Genomic DNA, 18,837 nt, shown 5'->3' on the forward strand with positions numbered 1-18,837 from the left:
ATTTTTGGGTCTTTTTCTTATATAGGCTCCTACTACCCCCCACCCCATCCCAATTTTTCACATTTGCTGTCTGGTCACTCTAAGCCCAAGCCACAGATACATCAAATGAAGCAGATGTAACATGTCTGGCTCAAAAACAAAACAAAAAACAAAAAAAAAAGCCTATTTTTAGCCTTAGGTAGGGAGCATAAGACCCCCTCCCCAACCCCCACTACTTTCTATTAATTTAAAGTTTAAAAGAACAATTCAAAAATGTTCTTTTTAAAACACCCTGGAAGTTACGTTAACATAGCCTTTATTTTAAGACATTCCATCTAGTAAGCCCAGCAACCTCTGAACTGGTGTTTACGTGAGATGCTAGCCTACCTCCTAAAACCTAGGGCTGTCAATTAATCGCAGTTAACTCAAAAAAATTAATCGTGATTAATCAGTTTTAATTGCATTGTTAAATAATAGAATACCAATTGAAATTCATTAAATGTTTTTAGATTTTTTTCTATATTTTCAAATATATTGATTTCAATTACAACACAGAATACAAAGTTTACAGTGCTCACTATTTTTTATTACAAATATTTGCACTGTAAAAAATGATAAAAGAAATAGTATTTTTAATTCACCTCATACAAGTAATGTAGTGCAATCTTTATCATGAAAGTGCAACTTACAAATGTAGATTTTTGTTACATAACTGCACTCAAAAACAAAATAACGTACAACTTTAGAGCCTGCAAGTCCACTCAGTCCTATTTCTTGTTCATCCACTCTCTAAGACAAACAAGGTTGTTTACATTTACCAGAGATAATGCTGCCTGCTTCTTGTTTACAATGTCACCTGAACAGGAGGACAGGCATTCGCATGACAATTTTGTAGCCAACAGAGCAAGGTATTTACATGCCAGATATGCTAAACATTCGTATGCCTCTTCATGCTTTGGCCACCATTCCAGAAGACATGCTTCCATGCTGATGACGCTCATTAAAAAAATAATCCATTAATTATATTGGTGACTGAACTCTTGGAGGGAGACTTGTATATCTCCTGCTGTTTTATCTGCATTCTGCCATATATTTCATATCATAGCAGTCTCGGATGATAACCCAGCACATATTCTTCATTTTAAAAAACACTTTCACTGCAGATTTGACAAAACACAAAGGTGTCTATATGAGCTTTCTAAAGATAGCTACAGCACTCAACCCAAGGTTTAAGAATCTGAAGTGCTGTCCAAAATCTGAGAGTGATGAGGTGTGATACAAGCTTTCAGAAGTCTTAAAAGAGCAACACTGATGCAGAAACTACAGAACCCAAATCACCAAAAAAGAAAATCAACCTTTTACTGGTGGCATCTGACTCAAATGATGAAAATGAACATGCATCAGTCCGCACTGCTTTGGATAGTTATCGAGCAGAACCCATTATTAGCATGGATGCATGTCCTCTGGAATGATGACTGAAGCATAAAGGGATTCATGAATCTTTAGTGCATCTGGCACGTAAATATCTTGCAACGCCAGCTACAACAGTGCCATGCGAGCACCTGTTCTCACTGTCAGGTGACAATGTAAACAAGCAGGAAGCTTTATCTCCTGTAAATGTAAACAGTTTTACAGCGATTGGCTGAACAAGACGTAGGACTGAGTGGACTTCTGGTTTTGTTTTGGTTTTGAGTGCAGTTATTTTTTGTACGCAGTTCTACATTTGTAAGTTCAGCTTCCATGACAAAGAGATTGCACTACAGTACTTGTATTAGGTGAATTGAAAAATACTATTTCTTTCTGTTTTTACGGTGCAAATATTTGTAATCAAAAGTAAATATAAAGTGAGCACTTGTTGTAATTGAAATCAATATATCTGAAAATGTAGAAAGCATCCAAAATATTAAAAATTAATGGTATTCTATTATTGTTTAACAGCGCAATTGTGCTATTAAACTAGATTTTTTTTTAATCATACGATTAATCATGATTAATTTCTTTAATCGCCTGATAGCCCTAATTCAGTATCTGACTTCATATTTGAAAACTACCTGGTGCAAAGCCAGCATGAGAAGAACAAAATGTTGTTGTTTGTAGGGACTACAAATGCTAGCAGTCTTGAGTATCTCAATAAGAGAACAATTGAGCATTTGGAGGGTGGTTTGTTTCAACAGATACACATTTAGATTCCAAAAGATTTAGTTCCTCTTTCCACAAAAAAAAATAAATCAGATTGCAACTTTAAATGTACAGTTTGACCTACCTTAAAGTCACAGCAGAAATAAAATCACTATCACAAATTTGGCACAAAACCAATATCACGGTTTTGAAAGCTAGTGTTACCGATTTTTGTTGGGTCTATTTTTTAATTTATTCAGAGACCAAAAAACTTTGCCTACAATCATGATCTGTAGTTTTTGACTGCCAAGTGCACTACCTGCCAAGTGCAGTGATTATACAGCTCTACCCCAATATAACACTGTCCTCGGGAGCCAAACAATCTTACTGCGTTATAGGTGAAACCACGTTATATCGAACTTGCTTTGATCCACTGGAGCGTGCAGCCCCGCCCCCCCGGAGTGCTGCTTTACCACGTTATATCCGAATTCGTGTTATATCGGGTCACATTATATTGGTGTAGAGGTGTATGTGCATGACAATCAAGTTCTCCAATATCCATGCTCAGGTCAAATTCATGAATTTGAGAAGATAGCTGGAGAATGGAAATGGTGCAGACATCCAGTGCTGAAGATGTAAATACCCAGGCAACAATCCAGACTCAGCTAAGGTGCAGCCACTTATTCTAAGAAGTCAGCTCCGATTATGGAGAAGAGCATGAAATTAATCAAAGAACTTCTAAGGTCCTGACTAAGATATTTTCTGTCCTTTAAAGAGAGATTCCTGGAGCGTTTTCAGGAACAATGGTAATATACTAGTAGTAATTACTCTTTATAGCTTAAACATGTGAAGTACTAATAGATTTAAATAGGGGCTTTCTTTTGGGGTATTTTATTTATTTTCCTCCAGTAATTTATTGGTGTTTATAATAACAAAAACAGGTGAAAAATCAGTGGAAAAAACTATTAACTGTTCTAGGTAAATACCGGGTTTATTTTGGTGGCTAGAAGGATGGGGGGGGAGGGGGAATATTCAGTAGATTAATGCTTTGATGACTGGAATTGAGTATGGTTTGCTGCAGAACTAAAACAGAACTCAGAACACAATGCCACCTCTGAGTTTAAGAAAAGTATACATCTCTAATCCCCAAAAGAAACTTTTCATTTGAACAGTTTACTACTGTAGACTTAGAACTATTAGCCTATAAATATTTACATTTAATAATTGGGCCATACCATTTACAGTATATACACTCAACTTCATCCTTTCCTCCAGTGTTTTTTTTAAACTTTTTGAATACTTCCTTGTGTTCTGAAACGAATTCTGATATTTTCATTTTCTTCCCACTTTAGTGTGTCAGATCTTTAAACCATTATCTGCTAACAGCTTGAAATGTGTACATGGTAGGCATGAGATTCATCAGTATGTTCAGATGTGCACGCACTTCAGAGCTTTTGTGGTCTCTGTATGTTTACTGTGTGCATCTTTGAGATCAGTGATCATCAATCAGTCGATCCTGGAGCCTCTGCCAGTTGATTTAGATCTCTGGGCCACTAAAAGCCTAGTGGCTGGCTGCTGGCACGTCTCTGCAGCCCCTGGGGGAGGTGATGCCATGCACCGTCCCTGCCCCCAGCACCATCCCTGCAGCTCCCATTGGCTGGGAACTCGCCAATGGGAGCTGCAGGGGTGGTGCTTGCGGGCAGAGGCAGCGCACAGAGACCTAAAAGGTAATAATTGGAGATATACCATCTCCTAGAACTGGAAGGGACCTTGAAAGGTCATCAAGTCCAGCCCCCTGCCTTTACTAGCAGGACCAATTTTTGCCCCAGATCCCTAAGTGGCCTCCTCAAGGATTGAACTCACAACCCTGCTGCAGAGAGTGCCAGCCAGCCACTTCCGGAAGCGGCATGGGGCCAGGGCACGCAAACAGCCCGCCCAAGCCCCACTGCGTCGCTGACCAGGAGTCACCTGTGGTAAGCGCCTCCCAGCCAGACCCTGAACCCTAACCCTCTGCCCCAGGCTCAGCCAATGCACATCCCACAGTTGAAAATGTTACACTCATTTGTGACAATCCCTGGAGGATTTTGGATCTATAAACCACAAATGACAGTAATACAAAGTAAAACTCATGAAATGTCCAATGGATTCTATGAGATTAGGTGCAGTGTGACCATATGACCCCTGCACACAAACTCCCTCCCAGAGCTAGCACCCCTCACTCCTGCACCCCAGCCCCCTCCCCCAGCCAGGTGAAGGCAGGGGAGAGCAAGTGATGGAAAGAAGGGGGAAAAGGAGTGAGCAGGACAGGGCCTCAGGGAAGGGGATCCTTGGTTGATCTGTAATTCAAAAAGCGATCTTGTGCGTAAAAAGGTTGGAGAACACTGTTCTAAACTAATACATAGTCTTACTTCAGAAAGCTTTGCATATACGCACAGACTAATGTATTGTCTTAATACATATCTCATGCAATGTATTGTATTTTCCTAATAAAACAAGTTATTTTTATATATATTTGAATGATACAAAAGTAGGGTGAAAATAGGGGGGAAAAATGAATACTTTTTGTAAAACAGGATTTTCTGGTAAAAATCGGTTTAAGCTGAAAACAAAGGGGCATAGCTATAAGTACCATGGAAAGCTACACAACTTCCTGTCACAAGCATATTCATATAAATCAATTTTGAAAGTTTGTTAGAGGAGAATTCATCAAAACAAGTGTCAGGGAGCACTAACCCAGTCATCTCAGAAAAAAGAGACATTGTAGTACCTAGAAGCAGTAGCCATGGAACAAGACCCCATTGTGCTAGGCACTGTATAAATATAGAACACGAAGAAGTCCCTACACCAAAGAGCTTACAACATATGTATAAAACAGAAAACGATGGACAGAGACAGTGGAGTACAAAGAAACCACAAGGCAAAATTGGTCAGTTGCCACAGCCTGCTAGCAGCCTAAAAGTTGTCAAGTTTTTTGTACACTGAAAGGAGAGTTTTGAGTGAGGTTAATGACAGAGCTTTGAGGATTTTTACAGGAGTTCCTCCAAGCATGAGGGAAAATATGGAAGGTGGCCAAAGGTGCTTGTTTGAACATTTAATGAGTGGGTGATGGAGGCTGGCATCATGCCTAATCATGCCTAGGCCATAAAAGGCCTTTAAAGTAAGGTAAGTTCTGTTTGATGCAACAGAGAAGAGAGCCAATGGAGGGATACAAGGAGAGCACGAAAGGATAATAAAATGACTTTTGCAGCAGCATTCTGAATGGATGTGAGCAGTACAAGGTTGCATTTGTCAAAGCCAGAGAAGAGGACACAGTAATCAAGATGAGACCTGTAGCCATGCAGATGGATAGGAAAGGCCTTATCTTAGAGCTATTATGCAGAAAGAACCTACAAAATGTAGATATAGCCTGGATGTGAGGACCTAGACAGACATCCAAGTTAAAGATGACACCAAGCTCATGGGCCTGCGTGACAGTAGGATGGTGGTGGTGGTGTCCAACGATCAAGAAAAGTAGCGGGGGAGGAGACTAAGAGCTCTGTTAAAGTCAGGTTAAGCTTGAGTTGATAACTAGACATCCACAAAAAGATGTTAGAGAGACAGACCTTTGAACAGAGAGAGATCTGGAGTAGAGAGGTAGATCTGCAAGTCATCAACAAAGAGACAGTAGTTGAATTTGTGTTTGAGGATGAGATGACCCAGAGATAAGTGTAGAGGTAGAAGAGAAGGGACCAAGGACAGAGCCCTGTAAACTGCCCACTGAAAGCCAGTAGGCAGATGAGGATTCTCCAAAGTTCATGCTGAAGAAGCTATTAGAGAAGTAGGAAAAGAATCACGAGAGGCCCGAGATTATAAAAGTTTAGGGATGTCAAGATTTCAGGAAGAGCGTGGTCTGTATTGAAAGCAGCTAACAGACTGAGAAGGAGGATTTTGAGCTTTGACTAGGAAGAGGACAAAGACTTTGGCGAGAGTGGTTCCAATGGAGTGCAGAAGCCAGATTGGGGAGGACCTAGGATTCACAGAGTCTAAGGCCAGAAGTGACACTATGATCATCTGGTTTGACCTCTGCACTGGATGGATCTGGAGGTCAGGAACTCCAAACAGCTCATTCAATGATCTTCTAAGAAGAAGGTATGGTAGTTGGAGAAGCAAATGGATTTTGGGGGTGGGGGTCAGAGGCAAACAGATGTTTAAAAAACAGCCTAGAACATGCTTGTATTGTGAGGGAAAGAAAATAGAGTAAAAGCTGAAGGAAAAGAGTATGGGAGGAAACAAGAGTGGGCATAAGTGAGATGGGATGGGGCATGGTCACTGGGGCAACTGGAGGGGTTAGAGAAGGACAAGAAACTTCTCTGTCTGTGACAGCAGAACAGGGGCAGGTCACATCACATTTTGTCAGTTTTCTCTCAGACGAAATCAGCAAAATCCTGTGTATAGACAGAAGCAGAGGTAAAAGCAAGGAAGGATTTGAGGAGTGAGTCAAGGCTGCAAAAAGGCAACTTGGAATGAGGACATAGAAATTGGGTTCAAATGTAAATCCTAATCCTAAATGGAAAAGATTTAGATGAGAGTCCTATATGGCGCAGGATATGTCACATATCAAGGTTATTTAACAAACCACATTAAGTATCTTACACTATTTATTTACAGTAATGTTACCTTGAAGATAGCTAATTATATTTGTCTCTCATTTTACTAAGACTAACATTAAACCCATTGAAACCTATATTTTTAATTTGTACAGTATTCAGTTACCTAAAATGCCCAAAAGAGTAGTGACTTCAAACACACACACACACACACAGTCTACCCCCATCCCTAGAAGCCTGGACCTTTTTTTACATTACTCTGAAGGGCACATTGCAAGACAGTAGCACAAATTTATATTATCTGTATGTTTTTGCTTGGTTTCCAACTTTGATTTTAGTGCTTACCCTAGGGCACACTGACACAATACTTCACAGTTTGTGTTATGTTAAAGTTTTCTATGTATCTTCCATTTTGGAGATATACATTAAGGCTATGTCCACACTGCGCATGTTACAATGGTGTGGCTCTGCCACTGCAGCCATGTCACTGTAAGGTGTGCTGTGTGGCTGCTCTTTATCAAAGTAAAACCACCTCCAACAAGGAGTAGTATCTTTGTCACTGGGAGCGTGCTTCCACAGATGAAGCACTGTCCACACCAGCACTTCCCATTGCTAAAATGTCTCTCGTTCAGGTGGATGTTTTTTCACACCCCGGAGCGACAAAAGTTTTAGCAAGAAAAGTACCAGTGTAAACAAAGCCTAAGACCTATAGATGGCATGCCCCCATCCTTTCCTAAAACTCCTTTAGGAAGAATGGATAAAACCAATTCCCTTGCCCTCACAAATTTATGGCTATTCAAAAGATGCCTAAGTTTCCCCTAACCCTACAAAACATATTTCTTAAGTGCTACACTAAGTGTGGACACAGCACTGAAAACAACAGCTGAAATGGGGATTTTACAGCACTACTATATAGACAGGCCAGGGAAGGAGCATAGGAACATGGTACCTGAACACTACCTAAAAGGGGTGAAATATCAGGAGGCACCTAACCCCAAACAGGTGAGAAGAGGACTGAGCTTCCTTCTTTTCACATTTTTGGATTCAAGTGATAATTAACAAGTGGCAGCTCTCACAGGTCTCTTTTACATTGCTATGTAACTTTTCACCATGAACTAAGCTGGGCGGGTAATGGAAACATAATGTGTATGTTTTGTTCGCTTTCTGAATGTACACATGGTGTATACCTACCAAGCAAGCTAGACTCTTTACAAAGGGATGTAGTTATCATCCCACATCGGGGGGTGGGGGGTGGTTAGCAGCTAATTAAATTAAATTAAAAAGGAAAAGCTTTGCTCCTGGGGCAGTAATAAATAACACTCACCTCAAGGAGACTTCCGTACCAGTAGGCTGGCAGACAAGAACTCAGGAGACAGCACCTGGCCCACACACCCTACACCAGGGGTTCTCAAACTGGGGGGTGGGAATCTCTTGGGGGGATCACAAGGTTATTACATGGGGGGGGTAACAAACTATCAGCTCCATCATTTATAAGGGGTGTCATAAATTAAAACACGTTTTAATATATTTAAAGGCAGTCACAATCAGACACCTGACATGTGAAAGGGGTCACCAGTACAAAAGTTTGAGAACCGCTACCCTACATCAATAGGCCTGTGCCCACGCTGACTCCCGAGCTCCGTAACTCCCAGGCCCTCGACTCCTCAAGAGCCGATCCCCGACATGTCCGGGCCCAGGTGCCTGCGCCTGGCCGGGTGTCCGCTAGCTCCCCCGTGAACGGGAGAGCAGGGAAATAGCCGGCCCCACTTAGGCCCGGCCGCTCCCTTTGTCCAGTGGCTCCCTCCGAGGTAGCCGGGACTCGGGGAAGCAGCAGGGAGGAGAAACTCTTCGACAGGACCCATCAAGCTCCCCCCAAGACTATGCCACGCCGGCTCCAGTCCACGACCCACCCGGCCCAGACCCTTCCTCCGCACAACTGCAATCCCGACCACATCCCCCCTACCTTCGTTCGCTAAATCCGCCATTTTACTTCCTCAATCACTCCCAGAACGCAGCGCGCGGCTGGCCGGACTCCGACTTACAACAGACACAACGATGGAGCGCATGCGCGGCGTATCCCGCGCCCCAGTCCAGGCAGGAGACACTGCGCATGCTCCGGTGGATATGGCGCTTCACAGTCGTAGTACGCATGCACTTAAAACAACGGTTCTCTTCATTCCGCCGCTCGCGGTTAGAAAAATAGTGCGCCTGCGCCCAGCTTTAGACTATCAGCGACTGTGAGGGAGGTGTGGAGTCCGACTCCGCATCCACAGTAACGTGGAGCGTGGCCACAAATATACACTCCGCATTTCATCAAGCCAAACTACATAGTATCGCTCCCCACCGCTTCTTGGGGGCTGGGGCTCGGAGCAGAGGCTCAGGCATGTGACTGCTCTGCTCCATCCATGGTAACACCCAGACACACCAGTACCACGGTGCAGGCAAGTCCCCACCGCCACCTTCCCCTCTCAGCCACGCGCCTCACAGCCACTTCCCCGCCCGCCTCAGTCCCTCACCGCCACGTCCACCACCTCGCCTCCTTCAGTTCCTCCCTGCCACCTTCCAGCACAGCCATGTGCCCAGGGTGAGGGACTGAGGTGCTCCAAGTGCGTGCCTGGGGCAGCAAGCCGCGGGGGGCACCCTGCTGGTCCCTGCGAGGGCGGCAGTGCCTGTGGGAGGTCTGCCAGTCCCGTGGATTCGTCAGCAATTCGGCGGTGGGTACGCTGAAGCCACGGGACCGGCAGACCTCCCACAGGCATGCCACCAAATCTGCGGGACTGGCAGACCTCCCGCAGGCGTGCTGCCAAAGGCGGCCTGCCTGCCATACTTGGGGTGGCAAAAAAGCTAGAGCCGCCCCTGCACATGCCCCACAGCCACCCCGCTGCCCGCCTCAGTCCCTCACCGCCTGCCTCAGTCCCTCACTGCTACATCCACCACCTCGCCTCCCTCAGCTCCTCACCACCACCTTCCTCCACAGCCATGGGCCTCACAGCCAACTCCCTGCCCGCCTCGGTCCCTCACCCCCAAATCCACCTCCCCGCCTCCATCAGCTCCTCACCGCCATCTTCCTCTACAGCCTCCCTCAGCTCCCTACCACCACATGCCCCACAGCCACCTTCCCGCCCACCTCAGTCCCTCACCACTATGTTCCCCACATCCACCGCCTCACCCTCCTCAGCCCCCATTGCCCACCATCACCTTCCTCCAGAGCTACATTCCCCACATCCACCTCCCCACCTCCCTCAGCTCCCCACTGCCACCTTCCTCCACAGCCACATGACCCACATCCACTGCCCCTGTCCCCCTTTGCTCCCTCCCTGCCATGTTCTTCCACATCCACTGCCCCTGTCCCCCTCATCTCCCTGCGGCCACATGCCCCACGTTACTTCTTGTTCTGTCATCTGGTACCACTGAGAACAGCCTACATCCATCCTCTTTGGAACCCCCTTTCAGGTAGTTGAAAGCAGGGGTGGCTCTAGGTATTTTACCGCCCCAAGCACGACAGGCAGGCTGCCTTCGGCGGCTTGCCTGCGGGAGGTCCCCGGTCCCGCGGATTCAGTGGCACGCCTGCGGGAGGTCCGCCGAAGCCACGGGACCAGCAGACCCTCTGCAGGCAAGCCGCCGAAGGCAACCTGCCTGCCGCCCTCGTGGCGACCAGCAGAGCGTCCCCCGTGGCTTGCCGCCCCAGGCACATGCTTGGTGTGTTGGTGCCTGGAGCTGCCCCTGCCTGCAGGCGCCGCAATGGCTACTGCCCTGGCTGCTGTCGAGGGGGAATCTGTAGCAGTGAGCAGGGACTTTGCTTCTATTTTTGCTGAGATCGAGGCCCTGGGCTTGACCCCAACCACTGAGGGAGTGGAGGCCCCCCATTGGAGGGCCTCGGTCCGGGCGATTGCTATCTGGTGCCCCCACTTCTCCCCTTCCCTGCATCTCAGGTGGTTGCCCCTGTTTTGGCCTCTGCAATGCCCCAGGCCCTGACCACCTGCCTGGCTGCGAATGGTAATCTGTCTGACGCCGCTGTGCCCATTGTGGCGGCAGCCGACGCTGAGCAGCCAGGCTCTGAGCCCGTGGGTGCCCTGCCCCATGAGATGGGACCGCAGTTTCCGCCTCCCCTCAGCGCTATAATTGTGAGTGCCTCGTTTAGTGGGGCACCTGAGCCTAGCGCTGTGGAGGCACCTCACTCCCTTGCTGTCCCTTTAATTGCCATCTCGGGTCAAGAGGCACCGTGCTCCGGTGGCTCTGCTGCTCGGGCCCTAGATTTTGTCCCTGTTCCCTGCCCCGACCCTGCTCCCATCCTGGATCTGTGTCCTGTCCCTGTTCTAGCCCTTGTTCCTGTCCTTAACCTCTCTTCCCTCCCTCCTTTTGTTGCTGCCTCCCCCAAGGTTGCCTCCTTTTCTTTTTATACAGGCCCCTGGGAGGCGGTTTTTGTTTTTCCTTCTTCCGGCCCATCTGGGGCTGCAGTTCTCCCTTCGCCATTGTCCTTAGGGCCAAGTGTTGCGTCAGGTGGCACGGTGCCGGACGGATGGGCGCCGCAGCGGGGCTTTGATCCCTGCATGCCCGTCTCTATAGGCCATGGGGCTGGCAGGGTGGTCCAATCAGGAGACGCCCCGGGGTCCGTGACCCTGGTCCCCGTCATGCAGAGGACACTCTTTCTTGGAGGACACTTGTGGCTCCACGAACAGAGTGCATCTCGCTCTTCAGCGCTGGGGCGATTTCCATCTTGTTCTCCAGACCCTGAGGGCCATTATAGGGAAGGGCAAAGGGACCGGGAAGTGGGATGCTGCAGCTTACCAGCGGACCCGTGGCTTCTGTGATGCCCTGCTGGCTTTCGGGGTTGGTCACGGTTTGCTGCGGGGTCCAATGGGCGCCACTAGCGCCCCAGACCGCGAGGATCATCCCCAGCCCTCTTTATATCGCCGTCCATCTTTGCCACTTTGAACACCCACAGCTGTAGGTCAGGTCTCCTTCCTTTGGAAGGGGGGGTACTTGGTTATTTTCCTGTAGGAGACCCACACGGACCCAGCCGCTGAAGCGAGCTGGCGGCTGGAGTGGGGGGACGGGGGTCTACCTTAGCCACCTTTCAGCCCGTCAGGGCGGGATGGCAACCCTGTTCTCCCCGCACCTACAACCCGAGGTGCTGGGGTTTACCGAGGTCGTGCCGGGTCGCCTGCTGCACCTCCAGGTTCGGATGGAGGGGCTAACGTTGAATCTTGTCAATGTCTATGCCCCAGCATCCGGCCCGGTGAAAGCATGCTTTTTTCAGCAGGCGTCTGCCTTTCTTGTTACTTTGGATCCTCACGAGTGCCTGGTCCTGGGTGGAGACTTCAACTGCAACCTCGAGGAGCAGGACCGCACGGGGATCGAGCTGAGCTTGTGCAGGGGAGGGCACTAGTGCTCAATCAACTAGTACTGTCCATGCTCTGGTACTGGCTCAACACCCTGGTCCCAGCCCCGGATTTCCTAGCCAACCTCCGGAAATGGGTTCTGGAGTTCTTTTGGCCAGGAGTGCACTGGGTCTCTGCAGGGGTCCTCCACCTGCCCCTGGAAGAAGGAGGGCAGGACTTCCATGTCCATGTCTTCTGCCTCCAGGCCCTGCAGAGGCTCCTGTATGGTGCAGGTAGTCTGGTGTGGAGCGTACTGGTGCACACCTTACTGTTCCGCTTCTAAGGGCTCCGAGACGACCAACAGCTCCTTTGTCTTCATCCAAGAGGTCTTCCGCGAGACCTCTCTGGGCTGCCGGTCTTCTACCAAGACCTCCTCCGGACCTGGAAGCTGTTTTCAATAACCAGGTCCGTGGCAGCCACCGTGGGGGCTGATCTCCTCGCGGAGCCCCTGCTACACAACTCCCAGCTCTGTGTGCAGGTGGTGGAGTCCCCTGTGGTGTGCCAGAGGTTGGTCCTGGCAGAAGTCACCAGAGTCAGAGACCTCCCAGACTACAACTGGGGAGACTGGCTGGATCCCCTGACCTCATACTCCCCAGCGCGTACTTCAGGAGGTGAAGGCCGCTTTGCTGCCCGCTGCTTGGGACTACCTTGACTGAGTCCTGTGAGAGGGCACACCCCGCCCACCCGCCACCTCTGGCCCTCCGGACATTTTCATCGGACCCCTGCCCTGTGGACCCAACCGGTCCCCCCCGCCCTTTCACCGTGAGCCAGCTGCATGATTTGCAGCCAGTTTGGTTCCAGACTGTGCCAAGGAAACATCTCTACATGCTTGTGCTGCACACCCTTCACTTCCTCACCCTTGTGTCCCGCCCCGACACAAATTGGCGAGACCTCCTGCCACCTCTCGAGGGTGAGTAGCCCTGGTGGGCCAGCCTATACTCCACCCTGGTTCCAAGGCCCGCTGGGGCTATCAGCTGGCAGCTCCTTCATGGGGCCGTGAGCATGGGCATGTACTTGGCGCAGTTTACACCCGTCCTGGACACCTGCCCCTTCTGCGGCTTGAGAGAGACCATAGCACACATTTATCTAGAGTGTGCCAGGTTGCAGCCCCTATTCCGGCTCCTCTTGGATATATTATTACGTTTTCGGTTGCACTTTTCCCCTCACCTGTTCATCTATGCACTCCCCATCCATGGCCCCACAAAGTCGTGGGACCTCCTTGTCAACCTAGCTGGCCAAAATGGCCATCTACAAAACTAGAGAGAGGAGGTTGGCCGATGGGATTTCCTGCAACGGTGGGGCCTATTTCCGCTCCTCCGTCCGTTCACGCATCCGGGCAGAGTTCCTCTGGGCCAGGGGCGGCTCCAGGCACCAGCACGCCAAGTGCGTGCCTGGGGCAGTAAGCCACGGGGGGGCGCTCTGCAGGTCGCCACGAGGGTGGCAGGCAGGTTGCCTTTGGCGGCATGCCTGCAGAGGGTCCACTGGTCCCGTGGCTTCGGCGGACCTCCCACAGGCGTGCCGCTGAATCTGTGGGACCGGGGACCTCCCGCAGGCAAGCCACCGAAGGCAACCTGCCTGCCGTGCTTGGGGCAGCAAAATACCTAGAGCTGCCCCTGCCCTGGGAGGTGTCTGCTGGCTCCCTTGATGTCTCCGAGGAGCAGTGGGCGCTGTCCGGGGTTCTCTGCTCGGTGTCCCCATCAGTTACCCTTCGTTTAGCCCTGTGACCTCACTCCCGTTCCTGTTATTTCATTAGTTTAAAAAACAAACCAAAAAAAAACTACTCTGCTGTTCCCAACTGGCCTGGGTCTATCACATTCTTCACAGTCTGCTTTGATCTTAACTATCTTGAGCAGTTTAGTATCATCTGCAAACTTTCCCACCTCACCGTTTACCCCTTTCTCCAGATCATTTATGAATAAGTTGAATAGGATTGGTCCTAGGACTGACCCTTGGGGAACACCACTAGTTACCCCTCTCCATTCTGAAAATTTACCATTTATTCCTACCCTTTGTTCCCTGTCTTTTAACCAGTTCTCAATCTATGAAAGGACCTTCCCTCTTATCCCATGACAATTTAATTTACGTAAGAACCTTTGGTGAGGGACCTTGTCAAAGGCTTTCTGGAGATCTAAGTACACTATGTCCACTGGATCCCCCTTGTCCACATGTTTCTTGACCTCTTCAAAGAACTCCAATAGATTAGTAAGACACGATTGCCCTTTACAGAAACCATATTGACTTTTGCCCAACAATTTATGTTCTTCTATGTGTCTGACAATTTTATTCTTTACTATTGTTTCAATTAATTTTCCTGGTACTGACGTTAGACTTACCGGTCTGCAATTGCCGAGATCACCTCTAGAGCCTTTTTTAAATATTGGCATTACATTAGTTATCTTCCAGTCATTGGGTACAGAAGCTGATTTAAAGGACAGGTAAAGCCCAGCCCATCCTTTCTATTTCTGATGCCTTTTGTATGTTTCTTGGGTCTGTTTTAGGCCTTCCAATGAATAGTGGTCACCACATAGACGACAGTTTCCTGGTTGGTGCTTGGTTTCCAGAAGAGTAGAGGGCTATTGGCATATAGCAGCTTGTGGGCACAATAGCAGCTGATACCATCAACTACTGTTGCAGCTGCTTTTTGAAAATACTGGCAGCTGAACATTCAGCTGGAGGCAGGGCACCAAGGCAACAAATGTACTCAGGTCTAGGGTGAGAATTCAGACCTTCAGCAGTGTCCATGCACCACAGCAATCCCCCTGCCAAACGTCAAATCTGTGCTCTAAAGCATGAAGTCTCTGCAACAGTGGTTTTCAACTTGTGGTCTGCAGACCCCCAGAGGCTGCAGACTATGCCTAAGATTTCCAAAGGGGTCCGCACCTCCATTCAAAATTGTTCAGGGGCCCACAAATGAGAAAAGGTTGAAAACCACTGCTCTAGAGCAGTGGTCCTCAACCTTTTTGTGGCCAGTAGCACATTCATGTTTTCAGAAGAGTGTGGCGGGCGCCAACAATTTTTCAAGACTTATTTTGTATTTGTACATTAAATAATATGAAAAACATCATATTTAATATTACATAATATATGAATCCATAAGATAAAAAGGCTAATTTTACATGTAAAAAGTATTAATTAAATTATTCGGCAATTGCTCTTTCATCTTACCATGTGAATTTCCTCTTTTTTATCTACCTGTAAGAAAAATTAAGGAGTTTTTACAAATAAATATCATAAATAGTTTTCATCTTATTCATTTTAAAAAAAGTAAAATATATTTGGACCAGCAGTTCAACGTTTATTATTCTTACTTTAACATAGAATGAAGCCTGCAGCCCCGGAGTTCTTTGTCCCTGGCAGGGGCGGGGCCGCGGCTTCTCTCCAGCTTCGAAGCTGTAGTCCGGCACTTGCCGGGGACAGAGAACACCAGCGCCCTGTGCCTGCAGCCCTGGAGTTCTCTGTCCCCAGCAAGCGCGGGTCCCCAGCTTCTCTCCCATGCTGGGCACTAGACAGGCCCCACGCCTGCTGGGGACAGAGAACACTGGCGCCCACAGCCCCGGAGATCTCTGTCCCAGGCAGGCGCAGGGCCGTGGTTTTTCTCCAGCTTAAGCCATGGCCTCACACCTGCTGGGGACTGAGAACACCGGTGCCCGCAGCCTGCAGCCCCGAAGAAGCCAGAGAGAAGCCGAAGCCCCGCGCCTGCCAGGGACAGAGAACACCGGCGCCTGCAGCCCTGGAGTTCTCGGTCCCCGGCAGGTGCTGGGCCACGGCTTCTCTCCCCTGCTGGGCACTAGGCGGGCTCACATAAATGCCCCGGCGGGCACCATGGTGCCAGTGGGCACTGCGTTGGGGACCACTGCTCTAGAGCATCCCAGTGAAAGAGCTGTAAGATGTTTTAAAACATAGGCAGAACTATATTTTTCTGTAAGCTAGCTCTTGGAAATGGCTGAGCCATTTTTGTTGGAAATTTCCAGAACAATTCAGCAAGGGGCAGTGTAGGAGGGGGGTTCGTGTGGGGCCGGGGCTCGACCCTCCCTGGGGCTGAGGGGAGCCACACTGGCTCGCCACACGTACTCAGGTCAGGCCCTTTGCTTCGGGGCAGCGGCGATAAGACCGAATCAGTTCGGGCTCAGGCCTTCGGCTGCAAGGCTGAGCAACAATCAGCAAGTCTATAAGCTGGGCCCTGGAGCAGGGCGGGGCCCAAGCAGCTCAAGCCCAGAGCGTTCAGCAGGGCTGAGCAAACCCAGCGATGGCTTGTAAAGCCCAAGCCCTGGCTCAGGGCGGGGCAACAGACCCAGCTACGGGTCAGACCCTTGAGCAGGGGCTGAACAGTAAGGTAACCAGTACAGAAGGCCTCCTCAGGCCCAGGGGAGGGGAAGCCTGCCACCCTTCGATGGGGGGGGGACGGGGGACACAGGCCCTCCCACTCCACTGCGTCCCAGCACGGGGCCCTAGCAGCGGCGAGGATCTGCTGCAGTCAGTGGGGATCCTGGCCGCAACACACTGACAGTATCAGAGGGGTAGCCATGTTAGTCTGGATCTGTAAAAGCAGCAAAGAATCCTGTGGCACCTTATAGACTAACAGACGTTTTGCAGCATGAGCTTTCGTGGGTGAATACCCACTTCGTCAGATGCAAGTAGTGGAAATTTCCAAGGGCAGGTATATATATGCAAGCAAGAAACAAGCTAGAGATAACGAGGTTAGTTCAATCAGGGAGGATGAGGCCCTGTTCTAGCAGTTGAGGTGTGAAAACCAAGGGAGGAGAAACTGGTTCTGTAGTTGGCAAGCCATTCACAGTCTTTGTTTAATCCTGAGCTGATGGTGTCAAATTTGCAGATGAATTGAAGCTCAGCAGTTTCTCTTTGAAGTCTGGTCCTGAAGTTCTTTTGCTGCAGGATGGCCACCTTAAGATCTGCTATTGTGTGGCCAGGGAGGTTGAGGTGTTCTCCTACAGGTTTTTGTATATTGCCATTCCTAATATCTGATTTGTGTCCATTTATCCTTTTCTGTAGAGACTGTCCAGTTTGGCCGATATACATAGCAGAGGGCATTGCTGGCATATGATGGCGTATATTACATTGGTGTACGTGCAGGTGAATGAACTGGTGATGGTGTGGCTGATCTAGTTAGGTCCTGTGATGGTGTCGCTGGTGTAGATATGTGGGCAGAGTTGGCATCGAGGTTTGTTGCATGGATTGGTTCCTGAGCTAGAGTTACTATGGTGCGTTTGCAGTTACTGGTGAGAATATGCTTCAGGTTGGCAGGTTGTCTGTGGGCGAGGATTAGCCTGCCACCCAAGGCCTGTGAAAGTGTGGGATCATTGTCCAGGATGGGTTATAGATCCCTGATGATGCGTTGGAGGGGTTTTAGCTGGGGACTGTATGTGATGGCCAGTGGAGTCCTGTTGGTTTCTTTCTTGGGTTTGTCTTGCAGTAGGAGGCTTCTGGGTACACGTCTGGCTCTGTTGATCTGTTTCCTTATTTCCTCGTGTGGCGATCGGGGGAGGTCCCAGATGACTGGGAAAAAGCTAATGTAGTGTCCATCTTTAAAAAAGGGAAGAAGGAAGATCCAGGGAACTACAGGCCAGTCAGTCTCACCTCAGTCCCTGGAAAAATCATGGAACAGGTCCTCAAGGAATCAATTCTGAACCACTTAAAGGAGGGGAAAGTGATCAGGAACAGTCAGCATGGATTCACCAAGGGCAAGTCATGCTGACTAACCTAATTGCCTTCTATGATGAGATAACCGGCTCTGTGGATGAGGGGAAAGCAGTGGATGTGCTATTTCTGGACTTTAGCAAAGCTTTTGATACAGTCTCTCACAGTATTCTTGCCAGCAAGTTAAAGAAGTATGGGCTGGATGAATGGACGGTAAGGTGGATAGAAAACTGGCTAGATGGTCGGGCTCAACGGGTAGTGATCAATGGTTCCATGTCTAGTTGGCAGCCGGTATCAAGTGGAGTGCCCCAAGGGTCGGTGCTGGGGCCGGTTTTGTTCAATATCCTCATTAACGATCTGGAGGATGGTGTGGACTGCACCCTTAGCAAGTTTGCAGATGACACTAAACTGGGAGGAGTGGTTGATACGTTGGAGGGTAGGGATAGGATGCTGAGGGACCTGGACAAATTAGAGGATTGGGCCAAAAGAAATATGATGAGGTTCAACAGGGACAAGTGCAGAGTCCTGCACTTAGGACAGAAGAATCCCATGCACTGCTACAGACTAGGGACCGAATGGCTGGGCAGCAGTTCTGCAGAAAGGGACCTAGGGGTTACGGTGGACGAAAAGCTGAATATGAGTCAACAGTGTGCCCTTGTTGCCAAGAAGGCTAATGGCATTTTTGGTGTATAAGTAGGGGCATTTCCAGCAGATCGAGGGATGTGATTATTCCCCTCTATTCAGCACTGGTGAGGCCTCATTTGGAGTACTGTGTCCAGTTTTGGGCCCCACACTACAAGAAGGATATGGATAAATTGGAGAGAGTCCAGCGGAGGGCAACAAAAATGATTAGGGAGCTGGAGCACATGACTTATGAGGAGAGGCTGAGGGAACTGGGATTGTTTAGCCTGCAGAAGAGAAGAATATGGGGGGATTTGATAGCTGCTTTCAACTACCTGAAAGGGGGTTCCAAAGAGGATGGATCTAGACTGTTCTCAGTGGTAGAAGATGACAGAACAAGGAGTAATGGTCTCAAGTTGCAGAGGGGGAGGTTTAGGTTGGACATTAGGAAAAACTTTTTCACTAGTAGGGTGGTGAAGAACTGGAATGGGTTACCT

The 18,837-nt window shown here is 48.9% G+C and overlaps 1 protein-coding gene across 3 annotated transcripts in view; it reads right to left on the reverse strand.

Annotated features, from left to right (window-relative positions):
- RANBP3 (RAN binding protein 3) overlaps positions 1-8,787 on the reverse strand; it is a 224,602-nt gene extending 215,815 nt beyond the window's left edge. The window contains exon 1 of one of the 3 annotated variants that reach the window (XM_039515887.1): positions 8,647-8,787. In XM_039515887.1, coding sequence (XP_039371821.1) covers positions 8,647-8,668 — 22 coding nt within the window. In that variant the 5' untranslated portion in view covers positions 8,669-8,787. The remainder of the gene's footprint in view (positions 1-8,646) is intronic. The other 2 variants (XM_039515886.1, XM_039515888.1) reach the window with 2 other exon arrangements.
- Between the last annotated feature and the right edge of the window lie 10,050 nt (positions 8,788-18,837).

The sequence above is a fragment of the Mauremys reevesii genome, linkage group 26 (assembly GCF_016161935.1).
Source record: "Mauremys reevesii isolate NIE-2019 linkage group 26, ASM1616193v1, whole genome shotgun sequence".
Taxonomy (NCBI): domain Eukaryota; kingdom Metazoa; phylum Chordata; order Testudines; family Geoemydidae; genus Mauremys; species Mauremys reevesii.